Source organism: Phalacrocorax carbo, chromosome 26 (genome assembly GCF_963921805.1).
Source record: "Phalacrocorax carbo chromosome 26, bPhaCar2.1, whole genome shotgun sequence".
NCBI classification, from domain to species: Eukaryota; Metazoa; Chordata; class Aves; order Suliformes; family Phalacrocoracidae; genus Phalacrocorax; species Phalacrocorax carbo.
Genome location: NC_087538.1, coordinates 1,406,900 through 1,432,183, shown reverse-complemented (window position 1 = coordinate 1,432,183; position 25,284 = coordinate 1,406,900). Strand labels below are relative to the sequence as shown.

At 47.2% G+C, this 25,284-nt stretch overlaps 1 protein-coding gene across 1 annotated transcript; it reads right to left on the bottom strand.

Annotated features, from left to right (window-relative positions):
• Positions 1 to 946: 946 nt before the first annotated feature.
• Positions 947 to 24,567, bottom strand: LOC135317460 (protein ELYS-like; the record flags this gene model as incomplete). Its single annotated transcript, XM_064473753.1, has 19 exons — positions 24,447 to 24,567; positions 22,987 to 23,240; positions 20,036 to 20,216; positions 19,041 to 19,248; positions 17,654 to 17,770; positions 16,607 to 16,691; positions 14,474 to 14,624; positions 11,932 to 12,064; positions 11,663 to 11,844; positions 11,050 to 11,189; positions 7,544 to 7,631; positions 6,686 to 6,779; positions 5,093 to 5,216; positions 4,907 to 4,963; positions 3,547 to 3,693; positions 2,611 to 2,798; positions 2,295 to 2,439; positions 2,088 to 2,201; positions 947 to 1,075 (listed from the first exon to the last, which is right to left on the bottom strand). Coding segments are annotated over exons 1-19 (2,658 nt in total), but the record flags the coding sequence as incomplete, so codon positions are not given.
• Between the last annotated feature and the right edge of the window lie 717 nt (positions 24,568 to 25,284).

Genomic DNA, 25,284 nt, shown 5'->3' with positions numbered 1-25,284 from the left:
ACCGTTGGCTGCTGTGGGATGAGCCTGCTCTTGAACCACGCCGGGTGATGCACAGCCCAGGAGTGAGTGACCTGAACCAACAGGCACATCAGGCACCGTCACCTGCATTTTTCCCTCTGCCTCACGTATGGGTCACCCACACAGCTCAGTGCATTGGGAAACGCTTTTTATTTGAGGAACAGCTGTAATTCAGAAGGAACCGCAGAACATTTCTCTCCGAGCATCTCAAAGGCACTCATTATCGTGACTGCTTTGGTGAGAACAGCATTCCTGCGATGGAAACCTGCAAGTTTTGCACAGAAGACAAAAGTACCAACAAAATAAGAAACAAATGCTATCTTACCACGTGAAATTCTATTCTTTCATTGCATTTTCCAATTGGCCTAGACTAAGAGGTCCAAATATACCAGAACTAAGGTTGATTTGGCCACACCACCTGTAGGAAAATCATCTGACAGCTACTGGCCTCTTTCCTGCTCTTTATCATTCTGCCTATTTTTAAGTAAATAAGGCAGAAAAATGTTAGCAAGTGGGAAAAGGTTACTATTTGATCACACAATCAAGTCTAGCAAGATCCATACACCAATAGCTTGATGGTAATCAGGGTTTTAGTTTTAGCCATCTTAAATTCTCTAAACACATTTACCATAATATAAACACATGTATTTTGCATAGCAAACATTATCATAACAGAAAAACTCTCTCTCAACTGGGTTTCTGCTCATTTCCTACCCATAACTCTCTAACTTTGGCCAACACACGACTGCTGAAAGGTGCTCTTGGATCCACATTTCCTGCATTAGCTGGTTTTGTTACTGTCGAGATTGGCTTTGGTCTTGCAGCTGTAAAGCACGAGGGAAGAACAATCAGCCTTGTGCAATCAAAGCGATGGTTAGTTGTGCGTTATATTCCCCCCCTAAAAATTACCTTCTCTTGGTCCGGACGAAGGCAGGTGGTAAGGCTTGGCTCTCTCTACAGCCAGCTGCCTCTGACCTCTAGGAAGGGTCTTGCCGTGCTGGGCTGAGAGAGAATGTCTGGCAACTGCTCTCTGTCTCCAGCGAGGAGCACGATCGTTCTGGTGAACAAAAAGCGTAAAGCAAGAAGTTTCACCCTGTATATTTAGCCAAGCGGAAGGAAGACTAGAATAATAGCAGAACCTACAACTTTAAGCTAAAACCATGCCGGCACCCTGCAGAACCTCAGTCTGACACGCTTGTCAGCACCCACAAGTTTCACGTGGCTGACAAAACAGCAGCCTTTCCCTTGTTTTTCCTGAAACGCCACTGCCCGAGGTGACTGAATCTCCAGGGCAGCGGCGGGTTACGTTGGACAAGAGGAAGTGAGGATTAAAATGAGGAAGAGAAAGCTGCCTACACACCCCTTCCCCCGGGATGGAAGCTTTCAAACGCAGGACCTCAACCTTCCAGAACCACCCCACAAGTTTGCTTCCCTGGGAAACTATGGTTCTGGAAAGCAGCAAATGGATCACAGAACCACAACAGAAGTTCCCATAACACAGAATTTGACCTGCCTATTTTGAGACTCAGAAGTTAAGTAAGAATTTCTGTCCTAAAAGTGGTAAAACGAAAGCTGTGGAATTGCAGACCTCATGCTATAACTTGAGGAAATAATAAAAAGAACAACCCATGATGCAAATGTTGCCTGTGGGTTGGCACCCAGAGCTGCGTGTGAGATACCAGAGATGACACACAACACACTCTTCATTCCACAGTGACCCAAACAACTTCCAATCATCCGAACCCTACATAACGTACGTCCCTGAATATCTGAATGGTAAGAGTGGCTGACAGGAGATACTTATTTAATCCTCAGACACAAACAAACTGTTCAAAGTGGAGTCAACAACAGCCTGGAACACAGAATTTCCAACTGCACGGGGTAGCTTTGGAGCAGTGACACATTCTGTTCAACTTTTAGGTTCAGCTGTAACGTAAGGTGCAGAGGCTTATTGCAAGTATTTCAAAGAAGGGTGTGATAAAGAAAGCAGGATTCTTACTGAGCGCTGTTAAATCTAGTTAGTAACCCCTGAGAGAACCTTGCACACTTGGCAGGACTTTTACGCTTACCATGAGATGAACGTTCATCGCCTGGTTCAGCTGTGGGGCTGCCGTACAGTTGGCACGCTGCAGATGCTGGACTAAAAGAATCTCATGAATCCGTAAAAATTTCTCCAAACACTTCTATGAGAAATAACACATTTGAAAACATATATGATGACCCTGCCTCTTCTCTTGGCAAAGAGGGGTTCAGATTTTCCTCTTGCCCACACTTACTTGTTCAGAGTCTGTGAAAGGCAGCCTCAGAAAGTCTTCCACTAGTCCCATCTCCCGACAGATGTCATACATGTCTTTTAATAGCTCTTCCTCCTTTAACTGAGTGGTGTGCTCCTGCAGCAGAGCCCAAGCCTCCGCCATGCACCTGCAGTTAATTTTGTGAGACGTAAAGGCATCTTAATGGTATCACCAAAAAGATGCCCCCCAGATATTGTGCTCAAAGTTCAAAGGAAGTGTAGGGGATTGTGATTTCTAGTGTTTGTTCTCCACCTCTCACAGTATTTGAGTGCCAAAATGGTGGCAGATATTTCTTTACCTATTGGACAACAGCACAGTGAGGAAAAGCCGCACTTCGCTACAGCTGGAGGCCGAGAGCTTCATCACCTGTGTGTATCTGAGGGCTCGCCTATGCTCTCCTTGGCACATGAGGGACTGAAGAATTCGCACGTCTTGCCACGACACAGGTTTGGTTGCAGTTGGTTCAACCAGCAGGGCCAGGGAGTTCTGCAGAAGGTAGAGATCAGGTTTCTTAAGATATAGAGACACACACGCGCACAACAAAACGATTCAAAAGTGTCTTCAGTAAGGGTGAATCTCTGTTGAATAAACTTAGATGGTGACTAATGAAGGGCTTGGTACCGGACAGGTAAATATAAATGCTGAAGTGTCTGCAGAAAAAAATATTCCGTGAGCCGTACAGAACAAAGGGAGTCCTTTGACAGGAGGGATTCACACCTGGCCAGGATAACCAAATCTCCGTCGGCAAACATCACCTCTCATAAAGACAAGTCATTCTCCCAGGCAAACAGGTTATATTAACATTGTGACGGGCAAAGAACAACCTTCAGCATCAGAGGGAACATGAATTAGATTGAAGAGTCACTTTGGCGGTCTTCTGTCTCAAGTCTTGCTGCCAGGATGGCAGTTTGAATAGTTAAAGTCCCCAAACCACTGCTTTTGAGAAAGCGCTCGACTGCTCTGCTGAGAACAACCTGAACAGACGGCTTTGGCAAGTCACACGTCAAGCATTAACGCTGACTTCTTCATTGTCTTAATCCATTTCCTCTCAACGTAATTAAAACCAAACTGCAGATCATCACGTATTGCTGAAGGTGCTGCTGAAGCAGCATTACAAAAGAAGCTTCCCATGTTTTATCACCTGGTATCAGCTAAGCACCAGGGTTTTTACATCATTTGATAGATCATAGCATTGTATTGCAATGTGTGCCCAACTAAACTGTCACATGCTTACATCATAGTCCTTGTGGTCTAGAAGCCAAAATCCTTGGATACGCTTAACAAGGCCCGAAGGGATGGCAAAGGCAGCTGCGAAGGAGTCGACGGAAGGTTCTGTTTTGTTCGGAAAGGGATGCGTGATGTCTAGCAGCAAGTAAATTGTCTGATATCAAGTATCTAATTAAGGCTAATAGATTTGCAAGACCAACAATTTATCACATGAAATAACATTATTACTATTGTTAATAGAATATTAATAGATACTAAAAGGAAATAAGAATATCATAGTGGTAGGACGCAGAAAATACTCATGTATTAGTCTTGCCATTTCATGCTGTTGCAACCTGAAGATAGTCAGGCCCTAACAACAAAATTGCATTCTGAATAAATAACCAGAAAGACAGACTCTCTGATTTCTCTAAGGCATTCAGAAAGGTTGCCTTTCGATATTTAAACAGTTCCGTTGGAAACACAGGCTCCCTCTTTAGTCACTGGAGCCACCAGCTGGACATTCAAAACACGAGAACGGCCAATGCTTGATTATTAAAGCAAACAAATTCTACAGCTGGTTTCTTCCCTCCTTTCCAGCGTATATAAAACAAGTGAAATTAGGGTGTCCTTACAGCACAGCTTAGCTCTGGATGATTAAAACTGGATTTAAACCAGTATGTGGATCACTCATTGGCAGTGTCACTCTCTCTTTCTGACAGCTGTTTTGGGGGGTCTGTTCTCATCAGAGAGCTCCGGGGTGCAACAGCTTTAAAGCCCCTGCTCTCTAGGCTCCCCTCTCGGGTCAGGCAACACACAACCAAAGCAACACAGTGTATTTCGGCAGCTTAAAAGTTCAGTTTCTGCCCAATGACTTTTCCCTTCTCTCTCTCTATTATTCTGTGTGCCTGCACTTGTAACAGCACAAAAGCAAGCCCTCTTAGCTGTGCTGGAAAATGGATGATTTCAGCAAAATCAGGTCCTGGTACACCACTGTCAGAAATCCATTTGCTCTGAAGCAGCACATTCTAGTGCATCGCTCGAGGAAGCAGCTGTTTGCTACAGCTGTGGGTGCTTCAAAAATGAAAAACAGTTTACATTTTGAGACAATCTAGGGGAGCTTTCTACCTTTAACATTGCTTAGTAAACCTGTTTTCTCACATCAGAAAAGACTTTGCAACAAAACATTTTAAACATTCCTAAACAATCCACAGTACAAAGAAATCAAACAATGCTTCTGTCTGCGACTTAATTCTTAACTACACGTGTTCATCCGCAGTGTGTTTGAAGCACAAATTAGAAAATGCATCGAACGCGTAGGTGACAGACATTTCAGACCCCTGATGCGCGTATACTGGAGGTGTGACAGAAATAACTCCAAGGGATACGATTGCATGTTTGTGGCTTTCTTCAACGCCTTCTAGCAAATAGAGCTCCAGCAGTGCCTGGAATGAAAAGGTAGAAGCTTTTTAAAAGTCCTCTCTTTGAGAAATCATTGGCTTTGGGGGAGGGCTGGGCTGGGGCTGGGGTTTGTGGTGGTGGTGGTGGTTGTTTTCAGGGAACACAACACTCACCTGTAAACTAGGAGGTGGGTATTTCCCCGTTCCTCCTTCCTCTCTCCGCCACAACTTCTCAACTCGGTCTCCCAACTGGGAAACCATCCCATCGATCATCAGGCAGTCAGAGTCCCGTTTGCCTCTGGAACAAAACGTAGCGAGGATTTGACAGAGGAAAACACTAATTCCAGCCTCTCGGTGTCACAGATTTCCTCCAGCCAAAACAAAACCAGCAAAAGCTCCCACGAGCCCAAGAAAGGAACAAACAGACAAAGGCACGATCGTGACTTGAAGTAGACTGGAAAGAAATTTCGGAGTCAGGTGAAAGGTGCTCATTAGATCCTAGTGAATTATTAAAGGAGCTCCAAATAGGAATCCAAAAAGCTCCCTTATTAAGGGGAAAGTTGCAGCGACCTTTTAGTTTTCAGTTTTTCTTTTGTGCCGCATTACTTGTAATACAAGGGCAGTGTGAGCAAAGCTACCCCAAACCTCACGCCCCCAGCGGGAGTGTTCCCACACACAGCGGTGAGACCACAGCACGGCAATGTCAGGCTTTGGTCTCAGCACCTCGCTTTTGTTACTGAAAAACAGTCACGGTCAGAAAGCTGAGCCCGCAGCTGAATTCTGGTATCCCCTGAAGCAGCACGTTTGCGCCTCTGCACGTGCCATCACAGTGACGGAGGGCTGGCCTGTGAAACACTGCATTCCTCAGAAGCCCATCGCAGGCTCCTGCGGGCTGCGACGCCAGCCTTTCATTTCCCGAGGAGGACGAGCAGAAGCAGCACGCTGGAGGTGGTGCTTCTAAGGAGCCCGTGAGCCTGTACGAGAGTTACCTGAGAAGGACGCGCAGGAAGAGGAGCTTGAAAGCCAGCGCCTGACATAGAGCAGCTTCCACCTGGACTCCTCCTGCTGCACCTTGCTCACGGTGCCACAGCCACGGCTACTTGAGGACTTTCTTTAGGTTACAGAACAGTTGCCAAAGAAAAATCTGTTCTCACCTAACCCAAGGCACATCACCATTATGCTCGTGAGCCAGCCCAGGAAAGGGAGCTCCCGTGAGGAAGGGGCTTTTATCCAGTCGCCAGGAGAGCGCTGGCCGTGCCAGCTGCATGTGACTCTGCCCATCTCCTTCAACGACACCGCGGTGCTTGGGAGTGGGAGATTTGGGCCAATCCCCTTATCGCCATCTATCACTGGTCATTGAGAGAGATTATTTTTGCTTTGGTTTTTGTTTGTTTCTAAAACACGCTTTCTTCTGTGCCCAGAACAATTGCTCTGCAAAGGCCGTGCCTTGCTGACCTGGCCGTGACTGATCCTGTCCTCACCACACGACCTTTTCCAGTGGTAACAAATGACACAGAATTGCCAATGAATTACGTGCACGTCAAAACAATGATGATACCAACAAAGGGCACTAAGCAGAGGTATATATCAACATTTCAACACGGGAAAGGAACCTCTCTGTTCAGCAGGACACACGCATCACTCCAGTCAAGAGTGTTGCCAGCAAATGCATGAAGCGTAGCAAATACAGCTGCTGATGGAAAAGCCACTCGCTGCCGCTTCTGAATTTGCAGTGGAACTGCTCTAGAGCTTTCCTGCACGTCCTACCTTGATAAACGCTCCAGTTGCTGTCGATGACCAGCGTAGTAGCTCCGAATCAGAGGATAATTGTAGAAAGGTCTAGAGAAACGCATCTCGTCACCTACAGGCAATAAATAAGAAGTAAGTTAAAGAAGTCATATCACATTTTCAACCTACAGTTTTTGACTAAAAAGACAGAAGAACACACAAGCTAAGCATCAAAAGCACAGGCAAGCCTCCGACTTTGAAAGAAGCCCAGCCTCCTTCTGCCTTTGCTAAAAGAGACCTACGACACAGGAGTCAGTTCCTCCTTGTCCTAAGTGCCATTTCAAGCTTACAGGTGATGTAGCATCCAGAACATGTAGTGTCAGCTGAAGTTCACTCTAAAAAAACCCCCAGTTCTCAAAGGGAATGGGTTTTTAAACGTGTCACGTGAACATGCGTAAGGCAGTTAAGGCTGACAATAGGATTTATAACCCATCCAAATGATGAACTATTTCCAAGGTGTATTTTTTCCTCAAACAATCCGTAAAAAGTTCAAAACACGCACGTCAGGCTTTTACTGTAAAATCAAGCATTCCCGTGTTGGGCTTTAGGAGTTACTTGTTTACAATCCCAAGGATTTCAAGCTGTGGGCACGAGCAACTCCCTCCCTCAGAGGCTTAGTGCTGTTTCTGAGAAACACCCCGGAAAGAAACTGCTTCCATCATTCTACATGACGCAGTTGAAAAAACAGTGAAATCTCAATTTCAGCAGCAGAACTTCAGCATCTGCTGTCACTGAACGGGCACGACTTGGTATTGATGAAGCCTTGACAAAACCATGGGGAAGCAGGTGTTCATAGGAAGCACTGACTGCTACAGCCGCGTGACAGTTTAGGCTTACCTGAGCCCTCGGGCAGGAGGCGGGACCCACAGAACCAGAGGACCACTCGTGCATACAAAGCTGCGAGGCTGGTCACCGCCAGCTTATGTGTCAAGTCTGCAAAACATGAAAAGAAGCTTAAGAGGACTGTTGGTGTGCAATTTCTTTTGTTTTTTATAAAGCTCCCCTCATTGCACTAAAGAGAAAGTAGAAAAATAACATGGTAGAAATCTTTGCCTGTGCATTTTTCACTCCGTATCACGTCCTTCTCTGAAGTAAAAGCCCACAATCACATGCAACCCTTACAAAGAAGAAGATTCACTGAAGGTTTAATAAAAAAAAGTGAAGTCGGAACTACTAAATCCACTCATGGATAAGGCACCTGTTCTTCACGTAGCAGAGACGTTTACTCTAGCAAAGGGATTTTCTCTTTTCTCCTCAATATGCCAGGAACAAGTTCTAATAGAAACAGCTACAGAAACTCATGCAACTCACTTTACATGTTACTCATTTAGGCTTCCTCTCTGATTTTAGTCATTTCCAATCCAATATTTGCATGCAATCACGCACTGCTAGCTGACAATCAAAGGGAGTATTTGTCACAGTGCCACATCCCGTTGCTGTAATTTCAAGCCGGGTGCTTGCACAGCTCCTTGCTGACCGCAGCCTCCCCACCCACTCGCACCAGCTCCCCAACAAACTCTTGCCCTGAGCTCAACGCGCGGTAAGTGGCAGCCCCAACCCCTCCCATTTAAGCCCCTTCTCCCCGCTACATCTGACTTTCTGCCAATCAGCAAAACCAACAGAAGCTCCTCTTTCCACAATTACAGCCCCAGCATCGTTCCAAATCTTCATAAGACATACCAGAGAGTTAGAAATACTGTGACAAACCTTCTCCAGGGAGCTCTTGTGCCTCTGTTAGAAAACAGTTCAAGACTGTGCTAAGGTTGCTCAAAAGCAACTGGCGGTGCTGCAGAGCCTGTAACCTCTGCGGGTCAGTGGAGCTGCAGGAGCCGTCAAACAGCGCAACACCTTTTCAAGAACAGGTATGAAATCGTTAGCCTACAGAGCCATTGCAGAGTTTCAAAGTGCACTTCCAGATCTGCGGGCAAGACCATCTACCAGCAGATCACTGAATGAGCTCAACTGGAAAGACTGACTCTAGGTTTGCAGCATGGCTGCACTAGTACTCACAGATTTGCTCAAATTCGTCTTTTGTATAGATCACTCGGCTCCACGTCCAGTCAAGGGCAAACTGTAAATTAGCAGCAGAACTTGGCTGCTCTTTAAAAAGAGAGAACAAAAAAGAAATGAATCAAGAATTCCAAACGAAGAAACCATGCAACATAAAAAAACCAGAACAAGTCTTACCTTTAGATGTCCAAAGCTTAATGCAGCCAGTCAGAAGCCCTACAGAACCTGTCTGGGCAGCAGCTGACAAGACCGCGTCTAACTGCTCCTCCTAAAAGTAACAGGCGAAATCAAAGGAGAATCCCACCTGCTGTCAACATCCCAACCACCAACAGTAAGTGCTTGTTTCTAACCCTACACTCACTCAGGCATCACAGGCTGGGCTGCTTGTTGCTGTGAGGAGCACATGGAATTTTTCCCCTGACACGTCAACTTCCCAAAGGCTAATTCTAATCTTTATTTGCATGCCTCTGCATTATCCTCTCAATTTACTGCGTTCCAATTAACTATTCCCAGCAACGTGCCCTGCTTATACCCATGGCACATGGGGTGCAGAGAAGTTTGCCATCAGGAATGCGCGAAGGGGACAGAACAAACAGAACTCTGCAACGTTTGCATGGAAGCAGCGAAGCCAAGATCAAGCAGCTTTCCAGGCTATGAAGACATGAAGGAGTTACGACACCCCAAACATTAAGTTGTCATTTCCCAAGATGACAGAAAAGAAGTGAAACATTGATGTTCTAATAGGTTTCAGGTTTAGGCGCTTCAAACACTGTGTTCTAATGCCGTGGCGATCCTTCAGAAGGGCAAAGCACAGGCAGGCACAGACGTGCACTGTTAAGGAGCAGCTTAGTGCAGCTGGTGTTCTGGTACTTCTTCCAGGTGAAATGAACATAGAAACATAGAATCATAGAATCCTTAAGGTTGGAAAAGCCCTCTAGGATCAATGAGTGCAACTGTCAACCCAACACTACCATGTCTCCTAAATCAGGCCCTCAAGTGCCACGTCTACATGTCTTTTCAATACCTCCAGGGATGGTGAGTCCCCCACCTCTCTGGGCAGCCTCTTCCAAGGCCTGACCACTCTTGCAGTGAAGGCATTTTCCCTAATATCCAACCTAAACCTCCCCGGTGCAGCTTGAAGCCGTTTCCTCTCGTTCTATCGCTAGTGACCTGGGAGAAGAGACCAACCCCCACCTCACAACAGCCTCCTGTCAGGCAGCTGCAGGGAGCGATAAGGTCTCCCCTCAGCCTCCTCTCCTCCAGGCCAAACAACCCCAGGTCCCTCAACCTCTCCTCATGAGACCTGTTCTCCAGACCCTTCCCCAGCTTTGTTGCCCTTCTCTGGACACGCACCGGCAACTCTATGTCCTTCTTGTCCCGAGGGGCCCAAGACTGAGCCCTCATCAAATTGTCCTTTTTAGGGCTTTTGCTTTTTGTTTGCTTCTTTCTTTGGCTTTTTAAGCACATTCACAAGTATCTTTCCCTTCTAAACAAAATCATCACATTCAAAGCCATTTCTACACATTCAAATACACACATCAGATTTCCATCTTTTTCTGAAAACCAGTCTCAGACAAGGAAACACACCGAGTACGACTTACGGTGGCAAACAAAACCCCAAACCAAGCTTCTTGTCCCTAATTCTGAGATTTGTCTTACTCACATTCACAAGCAATTCCTGCTCAAATCCCTAACAAGCCTCTGAATGATCTAGTCTCAATTCAGCAAAGGGTATGACAAATTTCTGCATTTCCCAATTATTTCCAACGTGGAGCTGACATCAGATCACCCAATCTGAATGGAAGAGCCTACATCAGGCTTGCAAAAGAAACAGCCTATGGGCCAGGCCAACCTGCCAAGACGTTCATGTTAGCTACCACCCTGTGCACAAGTGCGCTTTGCCCTAACGCACCCCCACAGATCTGGTGAGGAATCCAGTAGAGAGGAAGATGAGGGCAGGGAAAGACTGCTCTCCCCTGCCTACCAAGTGCTCCTCTGCCTGAAGGTTGTTCTGAGGGAACGATGCTTCCTTTTCTCCGTTCTGTCCTCTTTTCCCAGCTCATCAGGGATCAAAACCCGAACTCAGGACCACGCAGGCAGTTGCACTCATTGATGAGAGAGAAGGAACAGCTTTCCCCGACTTTCTCTTCCTGCTCCTAGAGCAGTGCTCTCTTCCTTTCTAGACATTCAGTCCCTGATCGTGCTTCAACGGGAGGCAACGGTGGGTTTACACTCCCAAGAGGGGACCTCAAACATTACATTTGATAAAACTGGTAGGGTACAATTGCAGTTACGCGTGTGGATGGGCAGGAGGAGCATTAAATGGTCCCTGACACCGAAAGCAGCGCCATGGAAAGCTTAGGAAAGGTCCATCTCTTGACATTCTCCATAAAGACACAGTAAAAGCTCACCTCCTTCTGGAAGCCGCTGCACGTCACATGAACAACTCCAGAGCTCAGCAGGCACGTGCCATCTGCAGAGACAACGAACGTTGGACAACATTCCATACTCTCACCGTGATGGTAGCACCAGTTTACATTTTTGTCACAGCAACCTCTGGAAAGGTACAACTGAGTACCCGTTTTCCTCATGACATCACTTACAGCCTTTTTTAGAAAAATAATGGCTGAGTGTAGAAATTTTACCTCCGGGGCTATCGAGGTGCTGCGCTTTGAGCTTCAGCCCAGAGTCATTTCATCTGATCACCAGCACCACCTCACGGGCTGCGTTACAGAAGCACCCAACCCCCAGACCCAGCCGCCTGTCAGGCAGGTGTCACAACAGCACACACTTGGTCAGTACAACGTCATCACAGTTGGGTGGGTGGGGGTTGGGGTGTTTCGGTTTGGTTGGGTTTTTGCGCGACAAACAGTGACCAGGAGAACCAATAAATGGCATTTGAGCTCCGTTTAAGCTTATCACTACTCAAAGCCGTGTAATACCTACCAAAATTATAGGTGCTTGGGTGAAAACACAGCTCAGGTTGTGGGTAAGAAGGAGGAACTCTCCAGCTTAGGCTGCGCTCCTGCACCACAACATCCAGAAGGAGGTTTGGAGCAGTCATGCTTGTCACAGCATCCAGTGACCACAGTGCAAAATAGGGGCAGTCCTGAAGGGATTCTTCTGGCCTGAAAGAAAACAAGCGCAGAAGCTAAACGCCGACTTTCCAGTGAATTATGGGGGGGGATACTGAAACCAGCTTCATAAAAACCTACCTTAGTGAGCCTGGCATTTGAGCCTCATACCAGCAGTCAAAGTCAAATACACCCAGATAAGTAGATGGTTTTCCCTGGCCGCGTGTGTTCACTTGCCAGCTGAAGACGGAGACACTGATGTCAGGAGATATGACTGGAAAAGACAAGACATTGTTTCTTATTGGGAGAAAATACAATCTATCTGACATTTTCAAAACATCACTTTCTAGTTTGGCTTCATTCTGTTACGTCACTCATGAAACGCAACACTTGACTAAGAAGAATTTTAAAAATGTACACCATAGCATCACCTCTGTGATAGGTTTCAGTCATGCTGCCCCCCTTTGCGAGTTCAACCTGTATCCGTCCTAAGACAAACCCAATACACAATTGTCAGGTAATCAAGTTTCCCATACAGTAAGAGTGCATCAAGATGGTTAGAAAAAAACAAAAACCAAAAAACAACCCACCACCCTAGGAAAACATACATTGCTGCTTTTAGAAAGCATACAAATTCTTGTCGTATACACTTGATCACTCAGCTGGCATTATTAATTTCCAGATTCGACTCGATTACGAGTGTTACGAATAGCTCCTTTCCAGCACAGTCAGAATGAAAGAACACAATTATCACACAAAACAAACACCAAAACCCAACCCCAACAAACAGGAGGTTGGAACAAAGAGTTTAACATCAAACATTGACCATGTTACACTCGGGTTCTCTCAAGAAGTGGCATGGTCTGTCGTCTCTGGGGAGAAGGCATTCTCCAGATGTGAGCAAAGTGGGGGGTGCATCCTTTACCCTGACAGAGCAGGGAACCAGGAGACAGGTCGTTTGGCAAAATGGGTCTCTGTTCTCTGCTGAGTTCATCAGGGCTGCTCAGGGAGCCTCCCACGCTTTACTGTGCGTCATCGTGAACTCCTGGGCCCTTTCACTTGTGTGAGCCGCTGAAACTGCCTTTGAAGATGTCAATTAGTTTCATAAATCAGAAGCCAGCTTCATTTCTAACCTCAACCCACATCCAACAGAAGCTCATGTGGGCCTACAACTTGAATAGTTTCTGGATAAAAGCATTTTTCCATGCCTCAGACTTCATGAAAAGGGGACCGAAAGGGCCTTTTTTGTTGGTTTTAGTTTGGGTTTTTTGGTGGGTGCGCCTGTTGGTTGTTTTTGACAAGGTTTTAGAAGGCCCTCTCCTCAGAATCATGACACAGGTGGAGAAAATCCAAAGGGGTTTTCATTAGATTTTGACACGCTGTTGTTAGAGGATGGCACCCCAAAAGAGGTGGAAGCTGCCTCTTCACGACTAAGACAAAGCTAATAAACACAAATAGCCTAGAAAGTCATGCCAGTGTCATCTTTGTAACAGCAGACATAAGTTAAGGCCAGTAAGAAGAGAGGGAAGGGCATTCACACACCCAAACAAAAGGCTGTGAAAGTTATCACTGCAGCCAGCTCAGAGATGTGCTCAGAGCATCACTGGATGTGCAAACCCAGAGATGCACATCTCATTATTGCAAGGTAATGAAAGACACCAGAGGAGTTTTAACTGTCGATCCGGACAAGGGAAGCCAGAAGCTCTTGCTTTAAGAGCTTGTAGGTGTAGGAACCTATTAGACACAGAGAGGGCAAAGTGCACAGGCAGATCATAGACTCGTAGAATCATTTAGGTTGGGAAAGGCCCTTAAGATCATCGAGCCCAACTGTAAACCCGATACTGCCAAGCCCACCACTAAACCCTGTCCCACAGCGCCACGTCTGCACATCTTTTAACTCCCTCCAGGGATGGTGACGCCACCACTTCCCTGGGCAGCCTGTTCCACTGCTTCGCAACCCTTTCTGTGAAGAAATTTTTCCTAAGATCCCAACTAAACCTTGTGCTCTAGACCCTTCACCAGCTTCGCTGCCCTGCTTTGGACACACTCAGCACCTCAGTATCTTTCTCGTAGCGAGGGGCCCAAAACTGAACACAGGATTCGAGGTGCAGCCTCAGCACCGCCGAGTAGGGGGGGACGATCACTGCCCTACTCCTGCTGGCCACACTCTCTCTCATACAAGCCAGGATGCTGGTGGCCTTCCTGGCCACGCGGGCACACTGCCGGCTCATCCAGGTGCTTGGGGAAGGTATCAAACAGATCTGGCCCCAGGACCGAGCCCTGGGGAACAGCACTCGTGACCAGCCGCCAGCTGGATGCAGGTGCAGGCATAGGTTGGAAGAGGGGAAAAAAGAAAGTTGAGGGAACATTCCTAAGCAATGGAGGGGATGATCCTACTGTTCAAAGACGAGAGCTGGAGGAATAAAATGACTGACAGGTGTTATAGAGGTGACCCCACCATACATCGCTACAGCATGTCAGCAAGCATTGCAGGGAAAAATAGGGTTTATTTTAACAAGTCCCACAGAACCTAAGCACCCAGTTTTTCCTTTGAAATAAGCCCAAGAAGTTAGTCTATACAGATATTGAAGACTTTCAGGCTGTGGGTATGGAACAGCATTCACTGCTTGGATGCCAAAGCCATTTAGTTTAGAACAACCAAAGACGGGCATCAGGAACAAACCTTCATCAACGCTGTCTTCTCTGTCAATGCAGTTGGGAAAGATTTCTACAGCCTGACAGCTGAGTAGTTTGGCCTTGCTGCCCTGCCCTCTCAAGGGAAAGGCTCCACCCGTCAGATCCAACCTGTACTTTTCAACACAGGATGCCAAACCCTGCGGAAAAATTCACAGGCGAGAGAAAGGTCATTCTGAGAGAAAAGCAGACATTATACCTCAGTAGGAAAGAATGTCTATGTCTAATAGAACCTGCATATTGTACTGTATCTCTCCCAGGCGCTTAATCTGATGGCAAAGAGAAACTACAGCTGACAAGCAAGAGAACTGAGTGTCAAACCGTAACGGGTAAGTTTGGCCGTAAAAGCTTTGCACATTTTCAGAACTGAGCATTTCCCTCGCATTACTGGTTCTAAATGTGTTTTGCAGAATTCCTTGCACCATCCCGGTTTCTTCACAAACCTACGTATTTATCTAGAAAGGGAGATCTGAAATAATGCCATACATAGGCATGCAAAGCGCTTTGCTCCATGACTTGATCACAGAACTGATGAAGTTAGAGGAGTCACGGCCTTCCAGCAGCCAAAGCTCTCTTGCGAGGCATTATCTATAGGCACACACCGCTAGAGTGAAAGCCCATCCCTCGGGAGTAGCCATGAGAACTTCTTACTGAGTCACACTCTTCTCTCAAACCACGTCAGCTCCTGCCAGCTCCTCCTCTCACCTCCTCAGGGACTAAAGGGTGAAATATGCCTCCCTGCCTTCACCAAGTGCAGCCAACAGCAAAACAACCCGGCGGACATGGCATGCACGTGGGCAAGGCGTTTAGGGGCACGAATTCCTACAGAGTCAGCCAACTACTTTGAGACCTACAGAAACTCCAGCAGGATTGTGTGGAACCTCTGAGACCACCAATTGCTAAGCAAGCATTGACTGAAATGCTGTCTTTCCAAATACAGCACTTGGTCAAATGCTCTACCCTACAACACATGGGTGTGTGGATTGTGGACAAAGAGCAGCTCTACAGTTAAAAACCAACCAAACAAAACCAAAAGCTAAGCAGCTAAAAATCTCCAAAAACCTACCAGAAAATAAAAAAAAATTGATTGTACCTCATTCTACCCAAGTTTCCTAAAGTTTCAGAGCTCTAGAAGGAACTGGCGTGAGACAATCCATTCTCGTATGACCTGATATGTTACATGTAACTCACCTACTCTGAGAACAGGCAAGCTTTCTCTTAACCATTCTAGGAAATACTACTAATAAATATCAAGGCTGTAGAGCACAGATCCTCTCCTACCGCACCTCAACAGGAAAGACATGCTCTGAATTAAGATTACTTTCCCATCAAAAAGATTTTGCAAGGGTTTCAGGCGTAACACTGAATAAAATGATACGTTCTAAAAACGCGTCTTCTATCTGTTAGATAACAGAGAGGTAAGGCTAGTTCATCTCTATTTTAAACACAACCTCTTTGGAGCCACTTCTCAAAATTTACATATACTTTTTTGACCAAATCAGACCACTCTTTACTGTATTTGCCTATTTTGCTGGCTTCAAGAGCAGAGTTCGTAGGTAACGCAGCCAAAAAGTAGAAAGAGTTCTCTTTAGAGCTACTAAGTTTCAGGACCAGCACCGAAGAGACCCTGCAGGTGAGCGTCATGTGAAGTCCTGCTGACAGAGCTCAAAGGGAAAACAAGAATTTAAACCTGAAGACCGGAACAGAATAAAGCTGTACGCCCGTGTTTTAAGGAAGGGAGACAGACAGAACCTTATTCAACTCTGCAGTTTGGTTAAACAGAGCTACTCAAAGCCCTGTCTTCTCTTCCTACAGGCCATTCACTTGGTGTTTAAATGAAGAATCATTTTATTTGTAAAAGCTGCTGCCTCTTCAGGAACTGAATTTATACGGGCTCTTTGCAGGCGGCCCTGCCTGGAACACACGACACGGCGGTATGAAATTGTACGACTTCTTTTCGAAAAGTATGGACAAAGGCCGTGCCCGGGAAGACTCAGCAAAAGATTCTTTCTTTTTAAGTCATCTCTGAATTGTCATGGTCAATATTCCCCCTGCCAACTTCACTGATACTCCCTTAGGGAAAAGGACTCTTTCCATCCTTTCACGGACGTGCACGTCTTACCTCGTACATGGCTTGTCCTGAAGCCAAGCGCCTCCTGTCTGCGAACGCTAACTGCAACAGATGTAAACTCACGGCATCGCCTTCACTGGAAAAGGTACAAATGATGACATTTGGTTACAAAGCTGCTTTATAGTCCTCGTTACCCTTTCCTTAGGTCTAGGCTGAGGTTTCCTGAATAGCACTGTCTCACTGAAAAGAAAAACAGCCCTTCCCAAAACCTAAGAATTGGTCACATTTAGCCGCTAAACCACAAAGGAGGAAATACGGACACTAACAGCTTCTGGGGCAAAGGCTACCCATACAATCTGGAAGCTTCAAGATGTTCTGTGGAGTAAAAATGGTTGGGAACAGTTCTTGGCATTGAAGAGCTCGCAATCAAAACTGCTTTACAGTCAAACTGAAAAAGATTGCCACTCCACGAGCAGCCGAGCTGAGTAAATAGCTTGCTGATGCTGAAAGGGGCAGATCTTTCTCCCCTTCCCTTCCCACCAAAGCTCCAGTCCCTCCCCTGCACACACGGCACCTTCCACACCCTCCTTTCAGTCATTAGCCCAGCAGGAAACCACCGACTTGGCTGCTGAGCACCTTCCCTGCCAGCCGAGCTGAGCTGGCTCACCAAGGCTCAGGCTGGCACCAGGGAACCGGCCATGCTGTCACCTCCTCCTTTAGGGGCAGCAGGCTGGTGGATCCGCACCGTTAGTGCTCTGGAGCTGCAGCCTCCACTGCGCTCCATGGTATTTTCATACCACGGTGTGAATATCAGGCAAATCATGAAGCAGTCATCAGGAAACAAAGGAAGCCATTGAAGAATGCCAGCACAGAAATAGAGCCACTGTCGCTTTGCTGCCTTTCAGCAGGGAGGAACTAGTAGGTCCCTCTCCATCCCTGTTACATCCTGTACAAATCGCACCGTCAGCCCCTTCCATACCGGAGAGAATCTCCTGCACGGCTAATTCAACAAAACAAATACACGTGGGTCAACTCTAGGTGAACAAATGCTCAAAAAAAAAAAAAAATCCCAGTGGCCGGTAGTAAGCTTTTATTCACCTTTCTTGCGTCGACTGAACAGCCCACAAGTAGCAGCAGTTGCGAGGATCGTGCTCAGGCTCTTGAAAAGTAACGGCGCAGACAGGAATCCTTCCTCCTTCAAGCTGACAGTGGTGCCTGCAGGGTTAACAAAAACAGAAAGCAGGTGAGCCTGGTGGCCCTGCCTGTTTGTAGAAGGGGAGAAGCATCTTCTGAGCAAAGAGCCCCTGACGTGCTTCTCCTCAAGGCACAGAAGGTCACACTCCCGTCTCAAACAAGGGAGTCACGGGAGCGACTGCTTTTGATGCAACAGCCACGAGGTGAGGAAATTACTGTCCATCACGGGCAATAACCTGGCTTTATCTCCTCCTCTGCCTGCGGAGCAGGAACATGAAAGATTCCTTCAGCTGCCAGGCAAAAGATTCTTCCTACTCTTGTCGCCTGCTTCAATATTGAACTGAAAATGCAGCCTCTCTTCTGCACAAGCTGAAAACAGCGCCAAACACCAGTAGTGTCTTGTTTCTTTACTTGGACTATCTAAAGCCTTTCTCCTCCAGTCTTCTGAACCTTCCTTGCACCTTCACAATCTATTCCTGCCACCTCACTATCCCTCCACTCTCTATTCATGCCGCCAATAGTTCCCGGTGAGTCACTGCAGATTTGCTTAAGTGAATCCCGATCTGAATTGGGTCAGATATTCCAGGGGGGATTGCTCTTTGGCAGAGCTGAAATCATCTCCCTCATTTCTCTGTTGCTTATCCCTTGACATGACCCTTATTCCCCCTCCAAGTGTTCCAAGCAGACTTTCATTCCCATGCATCGCTGCCTTGGCATGGGTCAGTCCCCTCTTTTGGTCGAGGCTGAAATGTGGGAGAGAATGTCTTTTCAGCCACAGATCAGCTCTTGATCCTTCACGTCTCACTCCTTTCAACCGGGACGCTTTAAAGAATATGATCACCACAATCCCATCATTAACATACTTCAGCCTTTCAATGGGTGCCCTCATTGCAGGAGCTGGTTCTGAGAAATAATGTCTACAATCTCTTTCGTTGAAACACACACAACTCCTGCTGTCACTGAATACTGCTGGTGGAACAAACTGCCTTATGGAAAGCAGCTCTCTCACACCCTGACTGCTTGACAGAACCCAGAGAAGGGAGCTTTCCGCAGTTCCTCAGCCCACGGGCACAATAAGGAGAACAATCCCAGCCCGCTGGGCAGAAGGCGGCCCACTGAATCCAGGTATGGCTCAATGGCTACTTCAGAAGGGGATTCCTAAACAGGCCAAGATTACACTCCACATTTCCCTCCCTGAAAAAGGGCTCTTTAAATTAACAGACTTCCTCCTCAAGCAGAGCCTTGAGAGCCCTGCACCTCCAGGCGTGACCAAGTGCAAAGGCCGACTTACTCCCGCTGCAGAGTTTTCATATTCCACAGTGACAGGGAGCCGTCGGAAAAACCCACGGCGAGCTGGTTGCTTCTGCTGATGTAGCACAGGGTCGAGAGCGCTGTTCCTGAAGGACACTGTAACTGAAAGTAGAGATGTCTCCCTGCTCTGCTCACGGTTGCTCTTCCTTGTGAAACGCCAGCAGCAGCTCTAGTGACAACTGTTAGACCTGCACGCACAAAACCACACAATAAAGGAATGCGTTAGGCCATTCAGGTTGCATTTGAAACACTGACGTGACAACATGGATGATCTAATTCTACCGTCCCCGGCAAAATACCCATTGATGCAATACTTTGTCTGCTCTTCCCATTCTGTATGCATTCAGAGCACATAGGAACTCTCTGACTGGACAGGTATCCTCGCTCCTATTTCAAAACCAGGTGAAAGCGAAACCTCCATAGACAAATTCTTCCTGGGCTCTGCACATCAGCAGTTTGGGCCTCACGGTGAAGCTACTTGAAGTGAGACCAGCTCCCGAGGCCACTCTTGTAAGAGCAAAAACAGCGTATGCAATCCGAGTACACCAAGTACAGGTTCCGTTTGGTGAAATGCAGGGATTTTGGTAAGGCATATTTACTTTAAAAAACAAGCCTAAACTTTGCCCCAAGTCAATGAACAGAAGCAGAAGAACATTCCCAGGAAACAGGGCACGTCCGACACACCTTCCTGTCAGGCAGCTGCACCGACTCAGATGGTCAGATTCCTACCCCTCACTGGTGAGAATCACCGTGACAGAGGGACCCTGGTGGGAGGGGGTATTTGTAACCTTAGGAGGAGTATGAAGCCACTCCCATTTTTAATCCTTTCAGGGCCAGACGATGTCAAACCGCCACCTGTCATCAGCAGCCATAAACGTCTGCACAGCAGTAGCTTCAAAGTGGGATGCGTGTTGTTGATTTAAAAGACACAAGTTTTCTTACTTTTCCGTTCAAGTTTAGAAACCGCAAGCTCACCCGATGGTTCATTCTCCCTCTGACTGCAAGAGAGATCATCCAAGCCAAGGTCCACCACAAGCAGATGACCAACATCTGTCGCCACCGCTGCCACGCCACAAAACCCTTGCAGAGCCCGGTGCAGGTGCCAAGGCCTCACGCTGGCTCCTCCGGGGTTAGTTATGGGCTCTACAGCAGTTACCTACAGGAAAACTACAAGTTAGTATTTCAGCTCTTTGACAAGCTTTGATAGAAATCACTCAAAAGTGAAGCCAGAATCAGCCCATCAGAAGCAAGAAAGTAAATACAGGTTTCTCAGACTTAAAAACACAGCATTGATCCCAATTATATCCAGACAAAACAAACAAACCAACCAACCCCCAAAAATGTCCTGTACAAAAATCCGTTACTGCCTTCCGTTTACGGGGTTTCCTGCAGGGATTTCGCTGAGCTCACTCCAACTGCAATGGTGCAGTCTATTATCACAGCTTACCAAGTTCCATTTTCTACTTAGAAACCATTAACTCGAAGACAACACAGAAAATCCGTTAAATGCAAGAAACTTGACCGTATTTAAGGGACTGGAGTAAGAAAGGCCAAACTCACTCTCGCTCTCCCACGGCCCCCAGCCCGTCAGCACTGGGATACAGCCCACGCCTTCTTTGCCAAACAGGTACTAGGGCAAATCTCGGCTCTCAGTCAGACGCGGCAGCGGCCAAGTTGCAGGGGAGACACACCGCTGCCACGGCAAGGGAGTATTGTTACAGAGAGCGGAAGGGAGATACCAGCTTAGGGAAAGCTACACCAGTCCTCATTTAGAATCAACAGAGCAACCAGGGAAAGCAGAAAAGTTTTCAGTGCCGAAACAGCGGCAAAAAGCCCAGCAGCTGGTTCGCCAAAAGCCAGCTCCGGCTGAGGAGAAGCGCACGCTGCTCTGTAACACGCGGAGCCGCCTGCCAGCAGCTTTAGTACAAGGCCCTGATGGAGACAGACCTTTCCGCACCTGCAGCCCCTCCCGGGACAGCCCTGACGGCTCCAGCAGAGACACCAGCACGTGAGGGCTCCTGCACTAAGGCTCCACAACAAAAGAACACGGGCTGCCCTTCAGCCTCCTTGCATAATGTCACACAGTGACACCAGGGAGCTTTACATCAACAGCAACCTGTTACACGACAACGGAACAGAGCAGTGAGCACCACAAGGAGTCCTTTTTTTATATAGATTGGGTTTTCTCCCCAGAGGTGGGGAAAAATTGACCAAACCTCGAAGCCCCAAAGTTCTCTCCCCTCCCGTATCAAGCACTTGCTGTGACTGCGCTGCCTGGCAATCTGCTACAGAATTTACCTTTCCCCTGGGCCACAAGAATTCTACTCCTAGAAGTGCCCGCAGTATTTGAGACAACTTTATATTGTTTCACACTTCCTGGAAATCAGATGAAATCTCCAATCTTCTCAGCTACTCAAAGCACCACCAAAAGTGCGTTGATTATTCGAATTCTTGCTGCTCCAAGCCTTGATGACTCTCAGGAGGAAAGCAGAAACACTGCACATATCGTGCTGCGGAATCAGCCAAAGTTCCCCTGTTGCTGTTAACTTCTTTTTCTTTTAAGGTCTCATTTTGTTGTTGTACAACTGGCCCCAAATCCACCTTTTCCACTTTTGCATACAGCTTCCCAGTTTTAACGCTTCAGTTTTCCCTGTAGAAGCTCCTGGAACTGCCTATTTTCCCACGGCACCAGCCACTGGCTTTGCACACTCTCCTACACTGCTGCCAGCTCCTTCTGGGAACGAACGCAGAAATCCTGTCTCAGCTCCCTGACTCTGCATGCTGCCCTTCTGCCTCACACAAACCAGCAAGAGTGGGGAAAATACCATTCCAGAGCTCTGAAACATGCAACCGTTATAAACCAATTTAATACCGTTAATGTTTTCAATTCAGATTTGCTTTTACAAGTCTGAATGACTGCACGTCTATGCCAGCACACAGCTTGCCTTTCCATCTCAATCGCTGAGATTTATCAGGACGATCGGCAAACCCACACAGCGGAGCACCAACCCAGCTCAGCTCGTTAGAAATCACCACCCCACAAACGCTCACTGCCAGCAATCACACTGTAGCGCTACAGACAAACAAACCCCGCCTGGATTCTAGCAAGTCAAACCAAACCACGCTCTGGAAAGCTGAGTAATACGGAAGTATTTATCTGTCGCAGATTCTAAGGTGGTAAAGACAGAGGGAACCTTGATGTTCCATTACCTTAAGGTGACTCTTGTCTACACTCAGACAAGGAGCCGAGGGGAAAGGACGTCATCTGAGTTCATGGGTTAGAGAAGGCAGGGAAAATTAGCAACGTTACACCAGAGTATCCCACCGGCACAAGCACCATATGCAATAAGCAGAGGTTCAAGGGCTTCAGGCTGGAAGTCAGTCTGTAACCACCTGCCAGGTAACGCAGTGAAGCCTGTTTTTTCCCATCCTAAGTCAACAGAAAAATGTGCTTTGCTCTAAAGTCACCTGCTTGCTAGTCCGAGACTCCTGGGAATGTGCCGAAGTCAGCTACAGCACAGCCATGGAAGTCTGAGATGTTTTAAAGACAGTATTTCTGACATAATGAACCATTCAGGACATGTATGTTACCAACACTTGAAAGGCAGGGTGAGGACGAGTTCTTTGTCACTCTGGCTAAAAAAAAAGTTAGTTTTCCAGGCCTTTTTGTCAAAGTGGAGAATGAGGTAACAATGTGCTCTACTGCAAAACCAGAAAACTTGTTTGACTCTCAGCAAACTCAAAGGATAACGGTACCGTTAACCCCACGATTTCACATCAAGGTGCTCTCGACTGGACACTCTGCAGTGACAGTATGATGACACAATAGAGAAAATGGACGTCCTAGCAAAGAGACGCTCCAAAGCTGCTCCTGAAACAGCGTTATGCAGCACCTGACAACGTTTCCCCCATTAAAAAGCACCTACCCTTCCTGGCAGAACTACTGCTGTAACCACGCTCGATGTTCCAAGGTCGTACAGGCAGAGAACACTTCCCTCTGCTTCTCTCAAGCCAACCAGCAGCCCCGTTCCCGTCTGCCAGGAAACCTCCTTCACCACGCGGATGGTGGGAGGCTGCTCACGGGCTCCACTGAAACGGTGTGCAGAGAGCCGCTCTCCCGTCACAGCGCTCACGACCTCCAGCTGAGGGCCACACGCCAGCCAGGCCAGCCCATCTCTCCCTGGAAGAAGAGAAAAGGCTGGCTAAAGCAAACTCCCAAGAGAGGGTTGAAAACAACGGGAAAATCACAATCACTGCCCCTTTGCTTCAACAGAAGTACCTCACAGAGCAAGAGAGGCTTACCGAATTCGGGTCGATTATTGAAAATCACCCACTGAATCCTCAACCAATGCATCGTAAAATGAACCACCTTATGATTTTGCATTTGGACTTGTCATTCCTGCACTGAAGAATTCTGCTTGTTTGGGATAAAGATTACAATAGATTGGTCTCTAGTCTTTATACCATATTCAGCTTGGTTTTGCTAGAAATCATCTAAATACATATGAGAATACAACTCCTAAAGCATACTTCAAATATGGCAAAATCTCAGCCAATTCTTTTCTAGTTGACTAACTTTGCTCGACACACGCCTACTTTGGGCAGGGATTTGGACTTCAACAAGGAATTACCTCAAAATGGGCACTGCGGGAGCCAATTTCAACTTTTACACACGCTGATCACAGAGAGAAGTTAGCACATTTAGTTTCACTGAACTACTTCCAACACAAAGGGAGTATTAACTCAGTTACTGCACTTACAGTCACACAGAGAGATTCTACATGGTCTCAGCAGAAGCCCGGACACCCAGGCAGGCCCCCGGCTCTACCTTCAGATCACCGACAAAGTCAGCTACCTCATCTGCTCAGCCGCTCTCAGCAGCTCTCCCGGGACACTCCTCTGCGTCCCATTAAATGCTCTGCAAACCTGGCTGCAGCGCCCAACAGGGCTTTCCTCTTCCTTCTGTTTTTAGTCAGGCTAGGAAAGAAAAAGCAGGGGAGGCTGCCTCTCTAACACTGTGGGAGAACTAGTTCTGCACGGGATGTTATGATGGTACCAATAAATACAGCCCAAAACCACACCAGGACTTTTTTGCAAACTGCCTTTCATTCCATTAGAAGTTGAGGAGGGCTCACTGACTTGCCCGTGTTATTTTAATAGCTCAAGACTGCCGCAGGCTGTTGTCCTTTCAAAGTTTAACTCTACTAATGTTTTAATGTTAACATTTTTCATCATTTTGTCATAGTTCATCCTTTCTGTTCTCTCAAAACCTGACGCACCTGAGCAGCACCAACCTGACACAGCTGATACTGTGACCCCGTGCCTCAGGTCACCTCCAGGCAGTAACAACTTCACAGCAAGACCCAATTTCAAGGAAAAGGCTCACCTCTGGAAAACCGCCCACGCAGCACAGACCCTCGCGTGAGCTCATCTTCCCCAAGAGCCTGAATGGTCACCTCGGGAAACTGCAGCAGGCTGCTCGTTACCTGAGCCGCGAGGTCTCGCATTCTTCACTGTGAATAGAGAAGAAAATGCCAAAAGAGGCTCCTGACAGCCAGAGACATTTTTGAGATTGACAGAACTTTCATCCCTTTGCCGTGAATAATCTCCCGGCCACCTCCTGCGGCTCTTTTCCTTAACAAAAGGGCACTCAGGACAGGTTTGGATCTCACAGCAGAGCAAAAGCAGAATCCTTTGCTTTTCTGATGCCTACGAGATCACCAACAAAAAGGGACGCAGGGGTACTGACAGGATAAACAACACGGGGAAAAAGCCCAAGACACTGGAGTCAAGTCAAGCAACGCGGCACGAGTCAGAGAGTGAGTTTTGCATTAAAAAGCTCCAGAAAATAAATAAAAAAGAACAAGTTGAGAAATTACATGTTTGAGCAGAATCACATCCAGCCAAGTCAGTGTTCTGGGATGTCACCGTTGACTGACATGTAGTACATGAAAGTCAGGTTCAAAGGCCAACAATGTTACGGGCTTACTGAAGGAAAAGCTACAGATACGGTCAGTCGCAGCTGCAGACGTGATGTCACAAACCAGGTTCACTTCAGTGCCACCAAAAGAGAGGCCTTGCTGCTGCCCCCATCTCTCCATCTGCTCCTTCCTTCTGCTCCTGTATCCCTGTGCCTTCGCTTGCCCTGACCTGCACACGTTTTAGAGCTCCTTAGGAGCCACATTAACTCCCCAAGCAGACAGGGAACGCACCCACAAGAGCAG